At 64.9% G+C, this 18,894-nt stretch overlaps 1 protein-coding gene across 1 annotated transcript; it reads left to right on the top strand.

Annotated features, from left to right (window-relative positions):
• Positions 1–776: 776 nt before the first annotated feature.
• On the top strand, positions 777–18,512 carry LMTK3 (lemur tail kinase 3). The gene is given in 18 exon segments (XM_086690286.1): positions 777–873; positions 996–1,108; positions 2,060–2,193; positions 2,449–2,599; positions 3,120–3,196; positions 3,668–3,786; positions 6,123–6,210; positions 6,552–6,700; positions 7,177–7,261; positions 7,349–7,470; positions 7,627–7,776; positions 8,353–9,385; positions 9,387–9,458; positions 9,460–10,864; positions 13,493–13,908; positions 15,182–15,317; positions 15,686–15,823; positions 18,373–18,512. Coding segments are annotated over 17 exon segments (4,368 nt in total). The 5' UTR covers positions 777–873; positions 996–1,032; the 3' UTR covers positions 18,390–18,512.
• Positions 18,513–18,894: the final 382 nt, after the last annotated feature.

Genomic DNA, 18,894 nt, shown 5'->3' with positions numbered 1-18,894 from the left:
GTGCATCCATGTTAGCGTGCGGCATCTGTGTGTCCACGGGTCTCTGGGAGAGTGATGTCTGTGTGTGTGTGTGTGTGCGCGTGAGAGATGTGCGTGGCTGTGTGTCTGTGTGCGTGACGCCGGTGTCTACGGGTGTTCTTTGTTGCCCGTTTGTGGGACGTCTGTGTGTTGTGGCCGTGTGCCTCGGCATGTCACCGTGGCGTCCGCGTGGATCTTTGTCTGTGGCGTACTTGGTGGCGCGTGCGGGTCTTGGCGATGCCCTGCTGTTCCCGTGTGGCAGGGCGCATCTGTGCCGGGGGCCGGCCTGCCTGTGCCTTCCCCGTGCAGCCCGTCGTCCCTGCGTCTTTGTGTGTGACGTGTACGTGTCCCCGTCTGCCGATGGCTGTCCACCTTTGTATGGGATGTGCTTGTCTAGGAGGGTCTCTGCGACGAGTGGCAGGCGTGTGTGGGCTGCGTGTACCTGCCTGACAGCTGCATCTTGGCGTGGAGCACACGTGTCCGTGCTGGTGGCGGTCCCGGCGGTGTCCCGGCCAGGCACTGTGGGCCCTGCGCCCCCCGCAAGGGTCTGCTGGTCCCTGTCTGTCCCTCCTCCTCCCCTCCCTCCTGGCAGCCAATGCAACTGGGGAGCCAGTTGCCATGACGACGCTCCATCCTCCCTCCAACCTCCCTCCTCCCACCCTTCCTCTGACAGGCTCTCTGCTCCCCCAATCCTGGCTGCCCTCGGGGGCGGGGCCCTCATTCTTCCCCCCCCCATCCTACCCTCTCCCCCCCCCACCCCAGCAACCCCGGCTCCCCAGCTCCTCTCCTCTGTCCGCCTCTCCATCCCTTCATCTGTCTGTCCCTTCAAAGAGGGGGAGGGGGGTACCTGAGCCAGTAAGCAGCCCCTCCCTCCCCCTGTCCTGCGTCTCCTGCCCCTCTCCTGGGCCGGGGGGAGGCCAGGGTCGCGCGGGTCCCCATGGCTGGGGGCTGAGGGCCCGCCCCCCCCTCCTCCCCAGCCGCCACCACCTCCACCTCCCTTCCATCCTCGACAAGATGCCTGCCCCCGGCGCCCTCATCCTCCTCGCGGCCGTCTCCGCCTCCGGCTGCCTGGCGTCCCCGGCCCACCCCGGTGAGTCTGTCTGGTCTGTCTGGCCATCCGGCTGTCCGGCGGCCCCCACCCCCACCCCCACCCCGGCCTGCCCGGCGGGGTGGGGGGTGGGGGGGGGCTCTGTCCGCGGCGCTCCGGCTCCGTCACCTGCCTGCGCGTCTCCCCGCAGCCGAGCCGGGGCCTGGGGAGCCGCGGGGACGGTGCGTCCGTCAGCAGGGCCTGTGGGAGGAAGGCTGGGGGCTGGGTGGGGAGGGGGTCCGTTTGGGCAACATGTGTGTGTGCACACGCATGTGTGTGTGCAGGTGTGTGCCGGGAGCCGGGGAGGACGGGGCCGCTGGGGAGAATTGGGGGCAGCGGGGAGGCATTTCTAAGGGGGACACGGCATAGGAGGCTGGCTCTAGCTTTGGGGGAGACCCGGGGCTGGCGGGGTTCCCTTCTCAGGGGCTTAGGCTGGGGGCAGAGGACATGTGTGCGCCCCGCGAGTGCCTGGAAGAGACAGGCCTCAACGCCCGGAACTAGGGGGTTCCAGCGTGGGACAAGAATCTTCTCCCAGCCTGCAGTTGGGGGCTCGTCTTCTTGCCCAAATAGGGGGGTAACGAGACTGGAGCGTATTTTAAATTCTGAGCGCTCCAGACTCCACTGTTAGACGTCTTTCCCTCAGTCCTCACTGGAATCCATCCAAGCCTGCGGTGAGGTGATTGGGGCGGCGGGGCGGGGGGGGGGGGGGTCCCAGCTTGGGGCTAGAGGAGGGACCCCACCCCCAACCCAACCACCTGAGAAGGCCTCAAACTACAACTCCCACAATGCCCTGGGCCATCCGGCTCCTCTGCCAAGGAGCCCCTGGTTGCGGAGCATTATGGGAGTTGTAGTCAATGCCGGCCAGGCTGGAGGTGGTGGGGGCGGGGGGGGGGCATGGAGGCTGGGAGCTTGGGGCTTGAAGCCGGGACCCCAGCCCAGCCCTGATGCCCACAGATGGATTCGCCCTGGGCCGGGCCCCTCTGGCTCCTCCCTACGCCGTGGTCCTCATTTCCTGCTCCGGCTTGCTGGCCTTCATCTTCCTCCTCCTCACCTGTCTGTGTTGCAAACGGGGTGATGTCGGCTTCAAGGTGAGGTGCATGCGGGGGATTCACGTGGGCAGGAAGACCCCAGCGAGGCCTTGTCCCCCCAGGCCCAGTCGTTGGTGGGGGAGAGGGGCAGTAAGTCTGGGAGCACCTTCTGGCCTGGAGTTACGGCAAGAACCGGAGCCTTGGGAAGAAAATCGAGGGACAGCTCCAAGAAAGATGGGAAGGCATCCTGACCAGAAGGATGATGGCGTGTCTCAGCCCCGTGTTCTCCCCACCCCTCACCTCTCCCGGCCCCAGGAGTTTGAGAACCCTGAAGGGGAGGACTGCTCCGGGGAGTACACTCCCCCGGCGGAGGAGACCTCCTCCTCACAGTCGCTGCCTGATGTCTACATTCTCCCGCTGGCTGAGGTCTCCCTGCCGATGCCTGCGCCGCAGCCTTCACACTCAGGTACGCTCCGCTCTCCACACCTTGACTAGGGTCCCGTGGTCCCAGGGGACAGGGTGGAAAGCCCTGAGGGTCTCCCCTCAGGGGCCAGGGAGCTGAGGTCCCAGGCAGCCAAGGGGAAAGGCAGAGGTGGGAGCCGCAGGATCTTGGAAGCAGCCTCCAGGGAGTCAGAGACCATCTTGGTGGAAGCCATCGATTAACCCCAAGCCGGATGTGGGGATTCTTGTGGGGCCATCGCTGGTGAGGTCAGCCTAGATCTCAGTCTCAGAGGCAGCCAACGGCAGGCTGAAGCCACGTCATAGGATCTTGAAAGGCCAAGGGGAAGGACTGATTGGATGCTGGGAGCTCGTGGGCAGCCAATGAGGAGGCTGAGCTCCCAACAAGGAATGTTGGGGCAGCCAATGAAAAGAGATTGGTATCTGCTTTGACCTCGGTCCACACTGAGTTGGGGGAGGGGTGTCAGTGGCACTTAGGAGGGGAGAGAGACTAAGGGGGGCTCCCCTTTTTGCACCCCGCCCCCCAGACATGACCACCCCCCTGGGCCTTAGCCGCCAACACCTCAGCTACTTACAAGAGATTGGGAGTGGCTGGTTTGGGAAGGTGAGTGGGGCTGGGGGTGGGAGGCCGGGGGGGTCCGTACAATTCAGGGCTGTGCTCCTGTTCTGTGTCCATCCCCCCTGCTCCCACCACTTGTCATCTGTCCCCTGCCCCTCAGCCCACCCGGTGCCCTCACCTCTGTCCGCCTCTCACCTGCTCCCACCTACCCCATCGCCCCCACATCTGTCAGTCGGCGCCTCCCTCCTCACTCCATTGACCACTCTGCCTCGCCACCTGGCTCTCCACGCGTCCGTCTGTCCATCTTTCCATCCGTCCCTGCATCCATCGGACTCTGGGCCCGTGAGTCTCTCACCGTGCGTCTGATGGGGGACACGGGTGGTGGGATCTGAAGGGAGAGGCTGGAACGGAGGTGGGGGCGGGGGGACACTTGGAGCCAGGCACTGGGCTGGAGGCGGCCCTGGGGACGGGGCTGGGGAAGCTGCAGGCACTGACCCCCGGGTCCCCCTTGACCAGGTGATCCTGGGAGAGATTTTCTCCGACTACACCCCAGCCCAGGTGGTGGTGAAGGAGCTCCGAGCCAGCGCGGGGCCCCTGGAGCAGCGCAAGTTCATCTCGGAAGCACAGCCATACAGGTATTGGGGGCTTTTCTGGGGACGTGGGCCCGGGAGGCCCACAGATACGGGTCTGGTAGCGTTTGGGAGCGGGCGGAGTATGGCTCGGGGTCAAACCTGGCTTGAATCCCGGAGGTACTTCTTCCTGGCTGTGCGACTTGGCGGACAGGATCGCCCTCTCTGAGCCTCAGTATCTTCATCCAGAAAGTGAGTCCAGGAAGCCCACACATTCTCAGGGGGGCCTTGAGGAGCTCTGTTGCGCCACCCCCCACCCCTGCTGTATGGTTAGGTCTGGAAAGGCAGGACCCTGTCTGACCCGCCCTTGCTTGGTCTCCCCTCCACTCTAAGGGCTTCTAGAAAAAGCACTAGATAAACATTTGCTACATAAATGCTTTGCGAGGTAGCAGTTGCCCTGTCATGGAAAGGATATGTATACAGAGGCCCTTCATCAGACCGTTGTAAAAGCGGGGTGTACCCTGAGAGATTCAGACACTGGACTTTATCACCTTCATGTTCTAAACCTCTCATGGCTCCCTATTGCCTGCAGGACAAAGTCCCACTCCTCTGTCCAGCCCACAGGCCTTGCAAGGCCTGCCCCTGTCCCCTTCCAGCCCCTGGCCCCCCTTGCCCCAGCCGCCCCGACCTCTTACTGATCCTTTCCCAGATCAGTCTCTTTCCTGCCTCAGGACCTTTGTTTTTGCTGTTCTCTCTGTCTAGAATATCATTCCTGGCTCACCCACCCGCAGCCCCAGATGGTGGGCTCTTTTCCCGTCCTCAGGTCTCTGGTCAGAAAGACCTTCCCTCACACACACACACACACACACACACACACACACACACACACTCCCACATCAGGAGCCCCCCCCCCCCAAATGATCCCTCACGTTGATTCATCCGTTTCCTTCATAACACGTATCCTAGTTTGTCATTGGTTTCTTCCGTTTGCTTGCTTGTGTGGCTGCCTCTCCCCAGACCCATGCTGGCAACCACTAGCCACATATGGCTGTTTACATTTATCTTAAATAAAATGAAATCAAGTTAAAAATTCATTTCCTCAGCTACACTCACCACACATCTCCAAGGGCTCCGTAGCCGCACGTGGCCAGGGGCTCCCCTGTTGGGCAGCTCGGATCTAGAACCTTCCCGCCTTCACGGAGGGTTCAGTTGGCGAGGGCAGGGCAACACGGGACAGCTCCGGGGTCCATCGGCCCTTTGTAGACGTTGGCGGAGGGAGCCAGAGTCCTGAGATCAAATCCCAGCTCAGCCACCGTTACTAGCTGTGGGACCCTGTGCGAGTCGCTTCCCTCTCTGGGCCTCCATTTCCTCTTGGATTAGATGGGAAAAATTATCCTGCCCCGCAGGGTTCCGGGGGTGGGGGGTGGATTTGATCGCAGAAGTGGCCCGCCTTGTCCCGGATTAGCAGGTCTGCGCGTCCGTCAACATCCGCCATCCTGAACCTCGCATTCAGGCCTCCAGCCGTTTTTCAAGTCCCCGGCACGGGCCCTCTATGAACACGTTTGTCTCCCGATTCCCCGCCAGACCCCCGTGGGAAAATAACCCAGCACACACCTACCCGGAGCCAGGCCCTGGGCTGCAAGCCCGGAATGTTTTAATCTCCCTGCGGACCACCCCCCACCACCCCACCCCACCCCGGCCCCCGCCCCGGCGGAGGAGCGGGGTCAAACCCTTCACTGCGCACCTTGTTACGCAGCCCCTGTCTAGGCACTGGGGACACGGCCACGTGAACAAAAAGCCCCCAAGTGTCTTGTCCTAGTGGAGCGCACCCCCTAGTGGAGGAGAGAGGCAATTAACAAAGGAAGAAAGAAATTTTCAGAAGAAAATGTCAGAGGCTGACAAGTGCCACCAGGAAAGAAGGCAGCGCGTGACAAGAGAGGGGGGCTATGGATGGTCACGGGAAGGGGGGTGATCTAGTCAGTCTAGGAGGACTCAGTCCCGCAAGCCTTGGGGGAAGCATGTTCCGGGCAGAGGGACGAGCCCGCTGCAAAGGTGGTGAGGCCCGTCCGAGAATCAAACCAGAGAAGGGGCTGGGGGAAGGGGCTGGGGGTGGGGGGGGAGGGTAAGGTGAAGAGGAAGGAGGGCCAGGAGGCACCTGGGGGTCTGGCCTGGGAACTGGGGGGGATAGTGGGGCAGCCCTGAGATGGGCCCCTGGGGAAGGAGGGTGCGTGCGGAGGGGGGTGTGAGTGTGGGTGTGTGGCCGGAGACCCGAGGTGAAGCAGCCGAGACCAAAGAGGTCGAAGCAACGTGTTGGTTCAGGGGAGGCCGGGGTGGGACAGAGGTCGGCGGTGGGGGGGAAGGGGCTGTTTCCTGACCCTGCCCCCTCCCCGCCCTGGCCCCAGGAGCCTGCAGCACCCCAACGTCCTCCAGTGCCTGGGCGTCTGTGTGGAGACACTGCCCTTTCTGCTGATCATGGAGTTCTGTCAACTGGTGAGGGTCTGCGGAGGGTGGGCAGAGGGGAGGCGGGGGGGGGGGGGTCTGGACGCGCTGGGGGCTGCGAGCCAGCCTAGGGTCCTAGGAATCTTTCCCAATAACATGGCTTGAAGGCTTACTGTAGACGAGCACCCCCTCAGACGGCCTGCGGCCAACTAGCATGCGAGCTGGGTTCTGTGGCTAGGCCCTCTTAAGTAGCGGGGGAAACTGAGGCTCAGAGGGGCCGCCCACTGAGTGCAGAGGTCGCCCCCCTCCTCGCCTCGAATCGGCTGGATGTGTGGGGGTCCTGGAAGGGGGTGGTGGTGGTGGTACTGACTCCACCCACCCCTTCCTCCCAGGGGGACCTGAAGCGTTACCTCCGGGCCCAGCGGCCCCCTGAGGGCCTGTCCCCTGAGCTGCCCCCACGGGACCTGCGGACACTGCAGAGGATGGGCCTGGAGATCGCCCGCGGGCTGGCACATCTCCACTCCCACAACTACGTGCACAGGTGGCTGCCGGGGAGGGGAGCCGCGGGGAAGAGTGTGCAGGGGTACTACTTAGGGGAAGGAGGGGAGGCTACGGGGGTGGGAGGGAGGGCCAGGGCGAAGGGGCTCAACGACCGGAGAAAGCGTGGTGGGGTCGGGAGGGGAGGAGCTACGGAGGGGAGGAGTCAGGAGAGGGGCGGGGCCATAGAGGCCAGGGGGAGGAGCCATGGAGGGGAGGGGTGAGAGGAGGAGAGGGGGCGGTATCGGGAGGGGAGGAGTCATGGAGGAGAGGGGGAGGAGTCAGGAGAGGGGAGGAGTCCTAGAGGAGAAGGAGGAGTCAGGAGGGGAGGGGGCCTGGGGAGGAGGCGGAATCAGGCGAAGAGGTGGGAGGAAAAGCGGCAGGGGGCGGAGCCTGGAAAGGGGGCGGAGTGTGGGCGAGGCGGACGGTCTGGCCCAGGCGCCCTCCCCTTCTCACCTCCCGTCCCGGCCCCGCCCCCAGCGACCTGGCCCTGCGCAACTGCCTACTGACCTCCGACCTCACCGTGCGCATCGGAGACTACGGGCTAGCCCACAGCAACTACAAGGTGCGGGCTGCCGTCCATCGGGGCGGGGGGCGGGGGGCGCGCCCCCCTCCCCCACGCCTGACCCCGCTCCGGCCCGCCCCCCCCCAGGAGGACTACTACCTGACCCCCGAGCGCCTGTGGATCCCGCTGCGCTGGGCGGCGCCCGAGCTCCTTGGGGAGCTGCACGGGACCTTCATGGTGGTGGACCAGAGCCGCGAGAGCAACATCTGGTGAGGGGGCCCCGGGCCGCGCGGAGCCGAGGGCGGCAAGGAGGGTGGGAGGGTCACGGGGGGGGGGGGGGGCGCTAGGGCTGTGGAACCCCCCAACCCCCCGCCAGGCGGGGCTGGGCAGGGCTCTGACCTCCCTCTGCCCTCGGCTCCCCGCAGGTCCCTGGGGGTGACCCTGTGGGAGCTCTTCGAGTTTGGGGCCCAGCCCTACCGCCACCTGTCAGACGAGGAGGTCCTCGCCTTCGTGGTCCGCCAGCAGCACGTCAAGCTGGCCCGGCCCAGGCTCAAGCTGCCCTATGGGGACTACTGGTGAGGGCAGGGCCTGACCCCGGGCCCATGACCCCCATCCCCCCCCCGCCCCCTCCCCGCCCCCGATGTCCCGGAGCCCCTCACCTCCGTGCACACCGCCCGCGGTCTCACTCGTGACTCGCTACATACGCCCCCACCCGAGGAGCGGGGACACCCCCACACCTTTTGCCGGCATCTGCTGCTTGGAGGGGGTGAAACTGAGGCGGGCAGGGGCTGAGCTGGTGCTTGAAGCCTAGTTTCTCCACTCCTGTTTGCTTGGCTCCGATTCCAGGACCCACGGCCCAAACAGGAAGGCCGCCTATCACTTTCTCACATCCCCTGCTGTCTCCTCTTCTGGTTCTCTGTCCCCCCTGGTCGCACCCCCATCTCTATCACACACACGCGCGCGCGCACACACACACACACACACACACACACACACACACACACACCGGGTCTCTGTCCCCCTCTCTCTAGATCTCAATTCTCTTCTCCAGTCTCTCCCTGCGCCCCCCCCCCCCCCCGCCCACCCGGAGCCCTCCACCCTCTCGCCGGGACTCCTCCCCACTCCCCTGTGCCTCCTTCCCTCTCCCCCAGGTACGACATCCTTCAGTCCTGCTGGCGGCCACCTGCCCAGCGCCCTTCGGCCTCTGACCTCCAACTGCAGCTCACTTACCTGCTCTCTGAGCGCCCCCCACGGCCCCCGCCCCCCCCACCCCCACCCCGAGACGGTCCCTTCCCTTGGCCCTGGCCCCCGCAGCACAGCGCGCCCCGCCCGGGGACCCTCTCCTCACCGTTCCCCCTTCTGGATGGCTTCCCTGGGGCCGACCCCGACGACGTGCTCACGGTAACTGAGAGCAGCCGTGGCCTCAACCTTGAGTGCCTGTGGGAGAAGGCGCGGCGGGGGGCCGGCCGGGGAGGGGGGGCGCCGCCCTGGCAGCCGGCGTCCGCGCCCCCAGCGCCCCATGCCAACCCCTCCAACCCTTTCTATGAGGCGCTGTCCACGCCCAGCGTGCTGCCCGTCATCAGCGCCCGCAGCCCCTCTGTGAGCAGCGAATACTACATTCGCCTGGAGGAGCACGGCTCCCCCCCAGAGCCCCTCTTCCCCAATGACTGGGACCCCCTGGACCCAGGAGTGCCTGCCCCCCAGGCCTCCCAGGCCCCTTCCGAGGTCCCCCAGCTGGTGTCCGAGACCTGGGCCTCCCCCCTCTTCCCTGCAGCTCGGCCCTTCCCGGCCCAGTCCTCAGCATCAGGCAGCTTCCTCCTGAGTGGCTGGGACCCCGAGGGCCGAGGCGCCGGGGAGACCCTGGCGGGAGACCCTGCCGAGGTGCTGGGGGAGCGGGGTACCGCCCCGTGGGCAGAAGAGGAGGAGGAGGAGGAGGAGGGCAGCTCCCCGGGGGAGGACAGCAGCAGCCTTGGGGGTGGCCCCAGCCGCCGGGGTCCCCTACCCTGTCCCCTGTGCAGCCGGGAGGGGGCCTGCTCCTGCCTGCCTCTGGAGCGTGGGGATGCCGTTGCGGGCTGGGGGGGCCACCCCGCTCTTGGCTGCCCCCATCCCCCAGAGGACGACTCGTCCCTGCGGGCAGAGCGGGGCTCCCTAGCCGACTTGCCCCTGGCCCCCCCCGCCTCGGCCCCCCCCCGAGTTTCTGGACCCCCTCATGGGGGCGGCGGCGCCCCAGTACCCCGGGCGGGGGCCACCTCCCGCTCCCCCCCCCCCCGCCGCCACCTCCCCGGGCCCCCGCGGACCCGGCCGTGTCCCCCGACCCTCCCTCGGCCGTGGCCAGTCCCGGCTCAGGCCTGTCGTCTCCGGGCCCCAAGCCGGGGGACAGCGGCTACGAGACCGAGACCCCTTTTTCCCCCGAGGGAGCCTTCCCAGGCGGGGGGGCAGCCGAGGAGGAAGGGGTCCCTCGACCGCGGGCTCCCCCCGAGCCCCCCGACCCGGGAGCGCCCCGGCCACCCCCAGACCCGGGTCCCCTCCCGCTGCCGGGGACCCGGGAGAAGCCGACCTTCGTAGTTCAAGTGAGCACCGAGCAGCTGCTGATGTCCCTGCGGGAGGACGTGACAAGGAACCTCCTGGGGGAGAAGGGGGCAAACCCCCGCGAGACGGGACCCAGGAAGGTGGGGAGAGGTCCCGGGAACAGAGAGAAAGCCCCGGGCCCGAGCAGGGACCCCACAGTCCTGGGCAGCGGGAAGAAAGCCCCAAGCCCGACCGAGGACCCGAGCCTACCCGTGAACGGGGTGACAGTGTCGGAGAACGGGGGACAGAGAGCCCCAGGCATCGAGGAGAAGGTGGCGGAGAACGGGGCCCCAGGGACCCCCGAGAGAGAAGAGAAAGCGCTGGAGAAGGTGCTGGAGAATGGGGAGGTGACACCACCAAGGAGGGAGGAGAAAGTACTGGAGAATGGGGAGCTGAGGTCCCCCGAGAGAGAAGAGAAAGTGCTGGCGAATGGGGGCCTGACACCCCCAAAGATCGAGGAGAAGGTGTCAGAGAATGGGGGCCCGAGACTGCCCAGGAACACGGAGAGGCTGCCGGAGACTGGGCCTCGGAGAGCCCCAGGGCCCTGGGAGAAGGGGCCCGAGAGTGGGGTGTCAGCCCCAGAGACCTCGCTGGAGAGAGCCCCCGAGCCCGGCGCGGTGGCCTTGTCCCGGAACGGCGGGGCGACAGCCCCTGGCCCCACTGGCCCAGCCCCCAGGAGCGGGGTGCTGGAACCCGGGACCGAGAGGAGAGCCCCCGAGACTGGGGGGGCACCGAGAGCCCCCGGGGTTGGGAGGCTGGACCTCGGGAGTGGGGGCCGAGCCCCAGTGGGCATGGGGACGGCCCCCGGCGGCGGCCTCGGAAGCGGCGCGGACGCAAAGGCCGGATGGGTAGACAGCACGAGGCCACCGCCGCCACCGCCGGAAGCACAGCCGAGGAGGCCGGAGCCAGCGCCCCAGAGAGCCAGGCCGGAGGTGGCCTCCGAGGGAGAGCCCGGGGTCCCAGACAGCAGGGCCGGCGGAGACACAGCACCCAGCACAGACGGGGACCCCCCCAAACCCGAGAGGAAGGGCCCCGAGATGCCACGACTGTTCTTGGACTTGGGACCTCCTCAGGGGAACAGCGAGCAGATCAAAGGTGAGGAGGCTGCTGGGAGCAGGGGAGCGAGGTTGGGGGCCGAGGCCCGGCTCCTTCCAAGATGTACAGCGGGGCTGAGACCCTCAGGCGCCTGGGTGGCAGACAGGTCAGGCTGGCACTAATGGGAGGAGACCTTGGAGCCACGCCGCCCGGGCTCCAGTCCCTCTCCAGCCCCGTGGCCTTGGACAAACCACCTTCCTTCTCTGTGCCTCAGTTTCCCTGCAAAAGTGCATGACGAGGATAGCGTCCACCTGATAGGGCCGGGAGGCTTAACTGTTAGGCCTTCTGAAGACGTTAGCTCAGCGCCAGCCCTAAGTTCCTCTGCTTTATTATTGCGATTCACTTAGACCCCGGGGTCTCAAGCTCAGATGCCCACGGGGGCCAGGCAGGATGGGGGGGGGGGAGTGGAAGGAGTCGTCTGGGAGAGGTGGGGTGGGAGCCGGGGGGCGGGTCGAAAGGCGGCCCCTTCTCAGCTCCCCCTCGGGAACGCCCACCTGGTGTGGCCAAATCTGCCCCTTTCCCCTTTTAAACCAGAGCCCCGGGTGTTGTAATGGCCGACACCAATTCCAGCGAAGCCCATCCTCGCGCTGGGTTGCCAGCGTGTGATTCCCTGGTTTAAACTTTCCACCAAGGGGAGGCATCTATCCCGGGTGCCGGGCCCTGAGCTGCCCAAAGCTGGGACCCGGGGAGCTTCACACCCTGCCCTGTCTCCCCCACCCCACCGTGCTACGGGTGCCCTAAAAGCAATAGACGTGCCTTTTCTGGAAACGGAGTCGGGGTAGGAACGCAGAAAATGCTTGGTCACCGAGGGGGACTGATTTAAGAGAAAGATAAACCGCCCCTGTTTAGATATGAACAAAGGGACTGTGGTTCCACCGGGATCACCCGCAGGACTGATTTCCTTAAATAGCGCTGTGCAGGTTATACATGATGGGACCCTGTGGCAATCTCACGGCCACACTTGGGGATAAGGTTATCATCTGTTTACCAGAGGAGGCTGCTTCCTGTTTATCGGGAGGGAAAGGTCAGGGAGGGAGCTGGGCACGGAACTTTGCCTTCCTCGAAGCCCGCGGTATTAGAATGACACGACTTCCTTGAGATTGTTGTGGGCAATTTGCAGCCAGCTGTGGCAGGAAAGACCCCCCCCTCCCACCCCCAGGCAGCATGAAAATGTCAGGAGCTGGGCACCTAAGACGCCTCAGAAGATCGGTGGGGGACGGTGTTGCTGGGTGGGAAGATGCTGGGAATAGCTTGCCTTTTTTTTTTTTTTTTTTTAAACTGTACTCATCCTTCAAGACCCCACTCAAATTTCCCCTTCCCTGGGAAGCCTTCCTGATTTCCAAAGGCTATCACCCTGTCCTTCCTGAGAGCTCCTTGAGAGCTCCCTCACAGCCCCCAACCCCATCGCCCTGAGATGGATGGTCAAGGAAGGCCTCAAGGAGGTGACTTTTGAGCAGATGTGAAGGAAGTAAGCTGGGTGGACATCTGGGGGAAGGGTGCTTCGGGTGGAGGGCACTGAGCTGGGCACTGACTTGGCATGCTCGGGGAACAGCAAAAGGCCAGTGAAGCCGAATGGAGGGCACGGAGGGTGGAGAGTGACCCGATTCACGTCCAGCCTTTCTCCCTGCTCTGCCCTGACCCTCCTCTCATCCCCGCCGCTGCCCGCACGGGGCCCGTCACATCATTTACTTCTGCATTAATGGACGAACGGGTGGCCCCTGCCCATTTACCAGTGCGGAGACAGAGGCCCAGAGAGGTGAATCTGCTTGCCCTGGGGCACACAGCAAGCGACCCGGGACCTGAAAAGTCCTTGCCTTCCAGCAGGCTGAGATGAGGGAGTCTTAGGGCAGAGCAAAAACCTGGATGGAGATGGTTAGACACCCCAGTTTTTTGGTCTGGTACTTGAGGGCCAGAGAGGGAAAGTACCTTGGTCAACATCACGTAGCAGGGAACATTCATTCATTGATCCCACAGATACTGGCTGAGTACCTCTATATGCTTGGGGATGCAGCCAGAATGAGCCCAGTTCAAGTCTCTGTTCTATGGCAAGGCGCACACGAATCACAACACCGCAGAAATAGTCACATGCTGAGATAATCTGCTTGGAAGCAGCGGTGCTTGGTGCTATGGGGTGCGGAGCGGACAGCCTTGCCTGACCTCCTGGGAGAGCTCTGAAGGCTTGAAAGCCCAGCCTGAGCTGGAGGAGGAATGGGACTTGAATTAGACAAGGAAGTGCCGGGCAGAAGGAACAGCCTATGCAAAGGCTCAGAGGTGGGAGGAATGGGGTGGGGGGAGGGGTGGCCCAAGGGGCGGGATGGAGGCCGAGTCAGAATGAGGTGTGGACGGAGGAGCCCGGAGAGGGCAACAGGGCCAGGGCACTCGGGCCTGGTGGGAGGCGCAGCGAAGTTGGGGCTGTGTGATGTGAACACTGACTGGGGAGTCAAGGAGAGGGTTAACCCCTGGAGGAGGGCGTGGAGAAAGGCCCCAGAGCCGCAGCCTTTCGGTTCACAAGAGGGGAAACCGAGGCTCCTAGCGTGGCTCGAGATTGCCTGAGGATACACAGCTAGGCAGGAGGGCATGCCTCAGTTTCCCCGGGAGCAGCGGCTCACCGGGTCTCTCCCCTCGCAGCCAAGCTCTCGCGGCTCTCTCTGGCGCTGCCGCCGCTCACGCTCACGCCGTTCCCGGGGCCGGGCCCGCGGCGACCCCCGTGGGAGGGCGCGGACGCCGGGGCGGCTGGCGGGGAGGCCGGCGGGGCGGGGGCGCCGGGGCCGGCGGAGGAGGACGGGGAGGACGAGGACGAGGACGAGGAGGAGGACGAGGAGGCGGCGGCGGCGGGCGCGGCGGCGGGGCCGCGGGGCCCCGGGAGGGCGCGGGCAGCCCCGGTGCCCGTCGTGGTGAGCAGCGCCGACGCGGACGCGGCCCGCCCGTTGCGGGGGCTGCTCAAGTCTCCGCGCGGGGCCGACGAGCCCGAGGACAGCGAACTGGAGAGGAAGCGCAAGATGGTCTCCTTCCACGGGGACGTGACCGTCTACCTCTTCGACCAGGTGCGCGGCCCCGGGAAGGGCAGGGCCTGGGGGCGGGGCCGGGGCGGGGCCATCGGGGTGAGGGCGGGGCTGGGGAAGAGAGTGGCCCAGGGAACGGGGCTGGACTTGGAGGACGGGGTAAGGCCTTGGGTGTGGAGACGGGGCCTGGGAATGGGGCGGAGCCCGGAGGATGGGCCCAGCCCAGGGCGGGGTTGAGGCCTGGAATGAGGAGGGCGGGGAGGCCTGTGATGGGGGAGAGCGCGGGAGGGCCGGGGTTGGGGGGGGGGGTGTGGGTTGGAGAGTGAGAAGGGATCTAGAAGGAAGGCGGGGGAGATGCCTGGTAGTCAGGGCAGGGCCCGGAGAAGCTGTAGGGAGAAGGCCCGGAGAGGATTGGGGCGTGGTCTGGACGACGGGGGCGGAGCCAGGTGAAGTTTGGGTCTGGGGTGGTCCACCCGCGCGCGCTAGTGGTCGAGGCAAAGGGGCCGGCTCAGGATGAAGCGGATTTTACCCACGAGGGGCGGGCCGTGGCGAGGCTGCAGGTAGGGCTGAGGAGAGGCGGCTTGCAGTGTTGAGATACTAAGCGCAGGAGGGGTGGGTTCAGAGACGGACGGGGCTAGAGAACGGGGGCGGGGCTTGGATTGGTGGCCTGAAAATTGTAAGGCTGGGAGGATATTGGAGAAAAGAAAAAAGAGCGGGATGGCGCTTATGGACTGGGGCCTAGATGGGTCTGGATGGGTCTGGGTGAGCCTGGAGCGGGGCACACCGGGCTGCGGTCCTGAGATGAGAGTCAGGAGCGTGCGCCTGGGCCTCAGAAGAGAAGGGTGGGGCTCGGAGGGCTGGAGCGGGGCCACTTCAGGGGGCGAGACTTAGAGGCTCGAGGGAGGGTCGGGGTGTGCAGGATACGGTAGGGGTTCGGAGCAAGGTCCCGAACTTGGACGCCTGTGGCCGAGATGTCGGAAGTAGTTAGGGGTCATGGAGACGAGGCAGCATTTATGGAGGCAATATTGGTTTAGGGGGCTCCCAGGGAATCATTGAGTTAAGGAGAGAATACCCGTGGTGGGGTGCTTAGCTGTAGGCCGGGGAGGGGCCTGCGGCCGGGGGGGGGGTTTAAGGCTGACCTGAGGCTTTGAAGGCAGAGTAGGGGCTCCAGCCACCTCCAAAGAGGGTGGGTGCGACTGTAAATTGGGACACCTGAAGCCCCAGAGATGTTAGCAGGCTTTGTTGCTCCTTGGGAATGCAGTGGGTGGGATGCGACGGTTCGCCCCCTCTCCCCTCCCCTAATCTACCTCCACAGGAGACGCCAACCAACGAGCTGAGCGTCCAGGGCCCCCCCGAGGGGGACACGGACCCGTCAACGCCCCCAGCGCCCCCGACGCCTCCCCACCCCGCCACCCCCGGAGATGGGTTTCCCAGCAACGACAGCGGCTTTGGTGAGGGGCTGCGTGGGACCTGGAGTGGGCGGAGCAGGGGCGGGGCCTGGAAGGGGGCAGAGCGGGGGCGGGGCCTGGAGGCGGGGCAGAGCGGGGGCGGGGCCTGGAGGCGGGGCAGAGCTGGGGCGGGCCTGGAAGGGGGCCGAGCTGGGGCGGGGCCGAGCTGGGGCGGGGCCTGGAGGCGGGGCAGAGCTGGGGCGGGGCCGAGCTGAGTCTGGGCCGCAGGGACGCACTGCTGGAGGCAGGTGCCTGAGGACCCGCTGGGTTGGAGGACTGGAGCTGAAGTTGAGGGGCTCCAAAAGCGCCCGAGGGTCTGACCGCATCCTCTCCTCTTCTCCCTAACCCCCCCCCCCCCACCCCGCTGCTAGGAGGCAGTTTCGAATGGGCGGAGGATTTCCCCCTCCTCCCCCCGCCAGGCCCCCCCCTGTGCTTCTCCCGCTTCTCCGTCTCGCCTGCGCTGGAGACCCCGGGGCCCCCCGCCCGGGCCCCCGACGCCCGGCCCGCAGGTACAGTGCTTCAGACCCTCTGGCCTGCTCCTCCCTCTGCTGGTCTCTCTCCCCATCTGTTTACCCACTTTCTCGTCCCCATGTCTGAATTTCCCTCTTTGCCCCCAGTCTCTCTCCTCCCCTCGCAGTCGACCCTGGCTATTCGGACCTGAGACCCCACCCAACTCTGGTACCAGCTCAGACCAGGCAGTGGTCATCAGATGGGCTGGGGTAGTCGCGCCCCTTCCCTGAGCCTCAGTTTCCCCTTCTGTAAGGATCCCTTCACAGACTTGCTCCTCTTTGCCCCGTCTCTTGCCTGGCACCTGTCAGATCTTGATCCCACATCCGTTTGGGGACGTGGGTTGATCAGAAGCAGACAAGGAGAGAGAGGAAACCAGTGTGCTTCAGAGCTGCTTAGTTGAACCGAAGCGGAGAGAACATGGGGTAGATTCTAGTCTCACCCCCATTTTACAAATGAGAAAACTGAGGCACAGAAGAATGCGGAGCCAGGATCCAAACCCTGCTACCTGCCCTGAGTCAGTTTCCTTTTTTTTTTTTTAAGTTTATTTTATATTTTAAAATTTATTTATTTAAGTCACCTCTTCACCCAGCGTGGGGCTCGACCTCACGACGCCCGAGATCAAGAGTCATAGTTATGTTCCACCGACTGAGCCAGCCAAACACCCCTGAGTCAGTGTTCCTTTCCTGTATTTCACATACGCCAAAGAGCTAATCCTCACCCTCATCTTGGGAGAGGGCCACCACACCCTTAGTTTCTGACGGTCCCCAAGCTAAGGCCTATTTTACAGAGGAGGGCACAGCAATGTCTCTCCCGTCCGAACTGGGTCTGGAGAGATCAGACTCCGGCTCTCTGCCGCCCCCTGCTGCCGCTCCTGAGAATAGCCCTGGATGCCGAGCTCACACCGCTCTGGGCAGGTGCAGGTGTTCCCAGAGGAGAGAGCGAGAAGGTAGTAGGTGCAACCTTCCCCTTTCAGGGAGGGTGACAGTCCTGCTCCCCTAGATCGTGCCTGAGTCCAGCTGTTGGCCCTGCTACTCCTCGGCTGTATAACCTAGAGGCAGTCACTCTCCTTCTCTGTGCCTCAGTTTTCTCATCTGCAGAATGGGGACGATCACAGCTCTAACTCTGAGGGTTCTCGAGGGGATTCAATGGTTTAACCCTACGCGCGCGCGCGCACACACACACACACACAGCACAGCCTGGTCAAGCAGCAGGGGTCTCTCCCTGCGCTTAATGAAGTCGAAGTTCACCGAGCATTTGCTAAGCACAGGTGCCGCGCTGGGCACGGGGTGGGGGTGGGGGCACTGATTCCATGCTGAGCAAGATACATGAGCCCCACTCCGCCCTACCCAACCCAGAGACACTGACCCGCCCCCCCGGGGCCACATGGTGGCGACTGGAGGCTGGGAGGCTAGACAGGAGGCCAGGGCGAGCGTCCAGGCGGGAGAGGAGAGAACAGACAGGGTTTGGGGCGGGAAGGACGGGGCTGAGGGCAGACTCCAGGTGCCACCTCAAATGTCACTTCCTCCCAGAGGTCTTCATGGGGACGGGGCGAGGTGGGTTCCAGACATGGGGACACTGCCAAGTGGTGAGTCAGGGCTGAGGCCAGCAGGGCCAGGATGCCAAGATGACTTCACCTTTAATCACCGGGAGAGGGGAGGGAGGGCCCAGTTGTGTGAAACCCTAAGTCCCTTCACTGTGGTGGGCCTGGCAGGCAAGCTGCGGAACCTGTTTCCCAAGGCCGCGGTGTGGGGTCCAGGCCTGGCCCCCTTTCCGCCCCCCCCTCCCGCCCGCAGACCCCCCTCCCCACCCCCCTGTGCTCCGCGTGGCTCTGCCCACTTAACCGGCGTGCCCTGAGTGATGCCACCTGCCCCAGCGTCTCTCCGCTCCTTCGAAAAGGACACGAGGGTCATGCTCCCCTTTTAAAGAGAGGGGAAACCGAGGCTCAGGGACAGGAGTGAGGGCCATAGCTTGACCCTCGGGTCACTCAGGTAAGAACTGCGGGGTGGAGAGCGAGGGCACACCCTGCGTGGCCCTGGGTGAGAGCCACCACCCCCCCCCCACCTTGGTTTGCCAGATCTGTGGAATGGGTGGGGGGCTTCCGCGGGGACAGGAGGGGCCATGCAACAGTTAGGTGGGAAGGCACTTTGCGTCAGGCCCTGTGCTGGGCCCTGGGGCTGTCTGGAGAGCTTACGTTCTAGGGAGGCAAACAGACGGACAGGAAGCTAGCAGAGGATGACTGGGATCCAGATAGAATGACTGGGGGGAGGGGTGGGGTCACGAGGGGGGTGACTGCTTGACCCAGAAGGGCCTCAGAGGAGGGGGTCTGCCTTACCTGGGAAGGGATAAGGAAAGGGCATTCGGGGGGGGGGGGGGCAGCCATGCAAAGGCCCTGGGGTAGGATTGTACTTGGAGCCGAGGAGCCAGGAGGCCAGCGTAAGGACAGAAATGGGACCCAGTGCGGATCTTGCTTTCCACTCGGAGAGAGACAGAAGCCTTGGGCCCGTCTGCCCGATAATTCGCTTTCGGTCTCCACTCCCTCCGTCCTCAGGCCCCGTGGAGAACTGACTCCCCGAAGACCCCACCCCCCCGCACCCCCGGAAGAGGGGCTGAGGGTAGAATCCTCTGTGGACGACGGAGCCACTGCCACCGCCGCAGACGCCGCCTCCGGGGAGGCTCCTGAGGCTGGGCCCTCCCCCTCCCCCACCATGTGCCAAACGGGAGGCCCCGGCCCCCCACCCCCTAGCCCCCCGGACGGCTCCCCCGAGCCCCCCGACCCCCTCGGTGCCAAATGAGGCAGGCAGCCCCTCGCCCCTCCCTGGAGAGCCGCCTTTCTTGGAACTGAACTGAACTCTTTCGGGCCTGGAGCCCCTCGGCACAGCGGAGGCCCCTCCTCACCCACTCCTGGCCCCAGAGAGGCGCTGCAGGCTTCGGGGACCTGGACCCCCCCCCCCCCCCATCTCGCGTCTCCCCTCCCCCTCCCCCCCCAGCCCGGCCCCTGGAGGGGCCTCTGGTTCAAACCTTCGCGTGGCATTTTCACATTATTTAAAAAAGACAAAAACAACTTTTTGGA

Source organism: Puma concolor, chromosome E2 (assembly GCF_028749965.1).
Source record: "Puma concolor isolate L17-30 chromosome E2, mPumCon1.1.hap2, whole genome shotgun sequence".
NCBI lineage: Eukaryota > Metazoa > Chordata > Mammalia > Carnivora > Felidae > Puma > Puma concolor.
The sequence above is the reverse complement of the archived record's forward strand: the minus strand, read 5'-3'. Positions and strand labels throughout refer to the sequence as shown.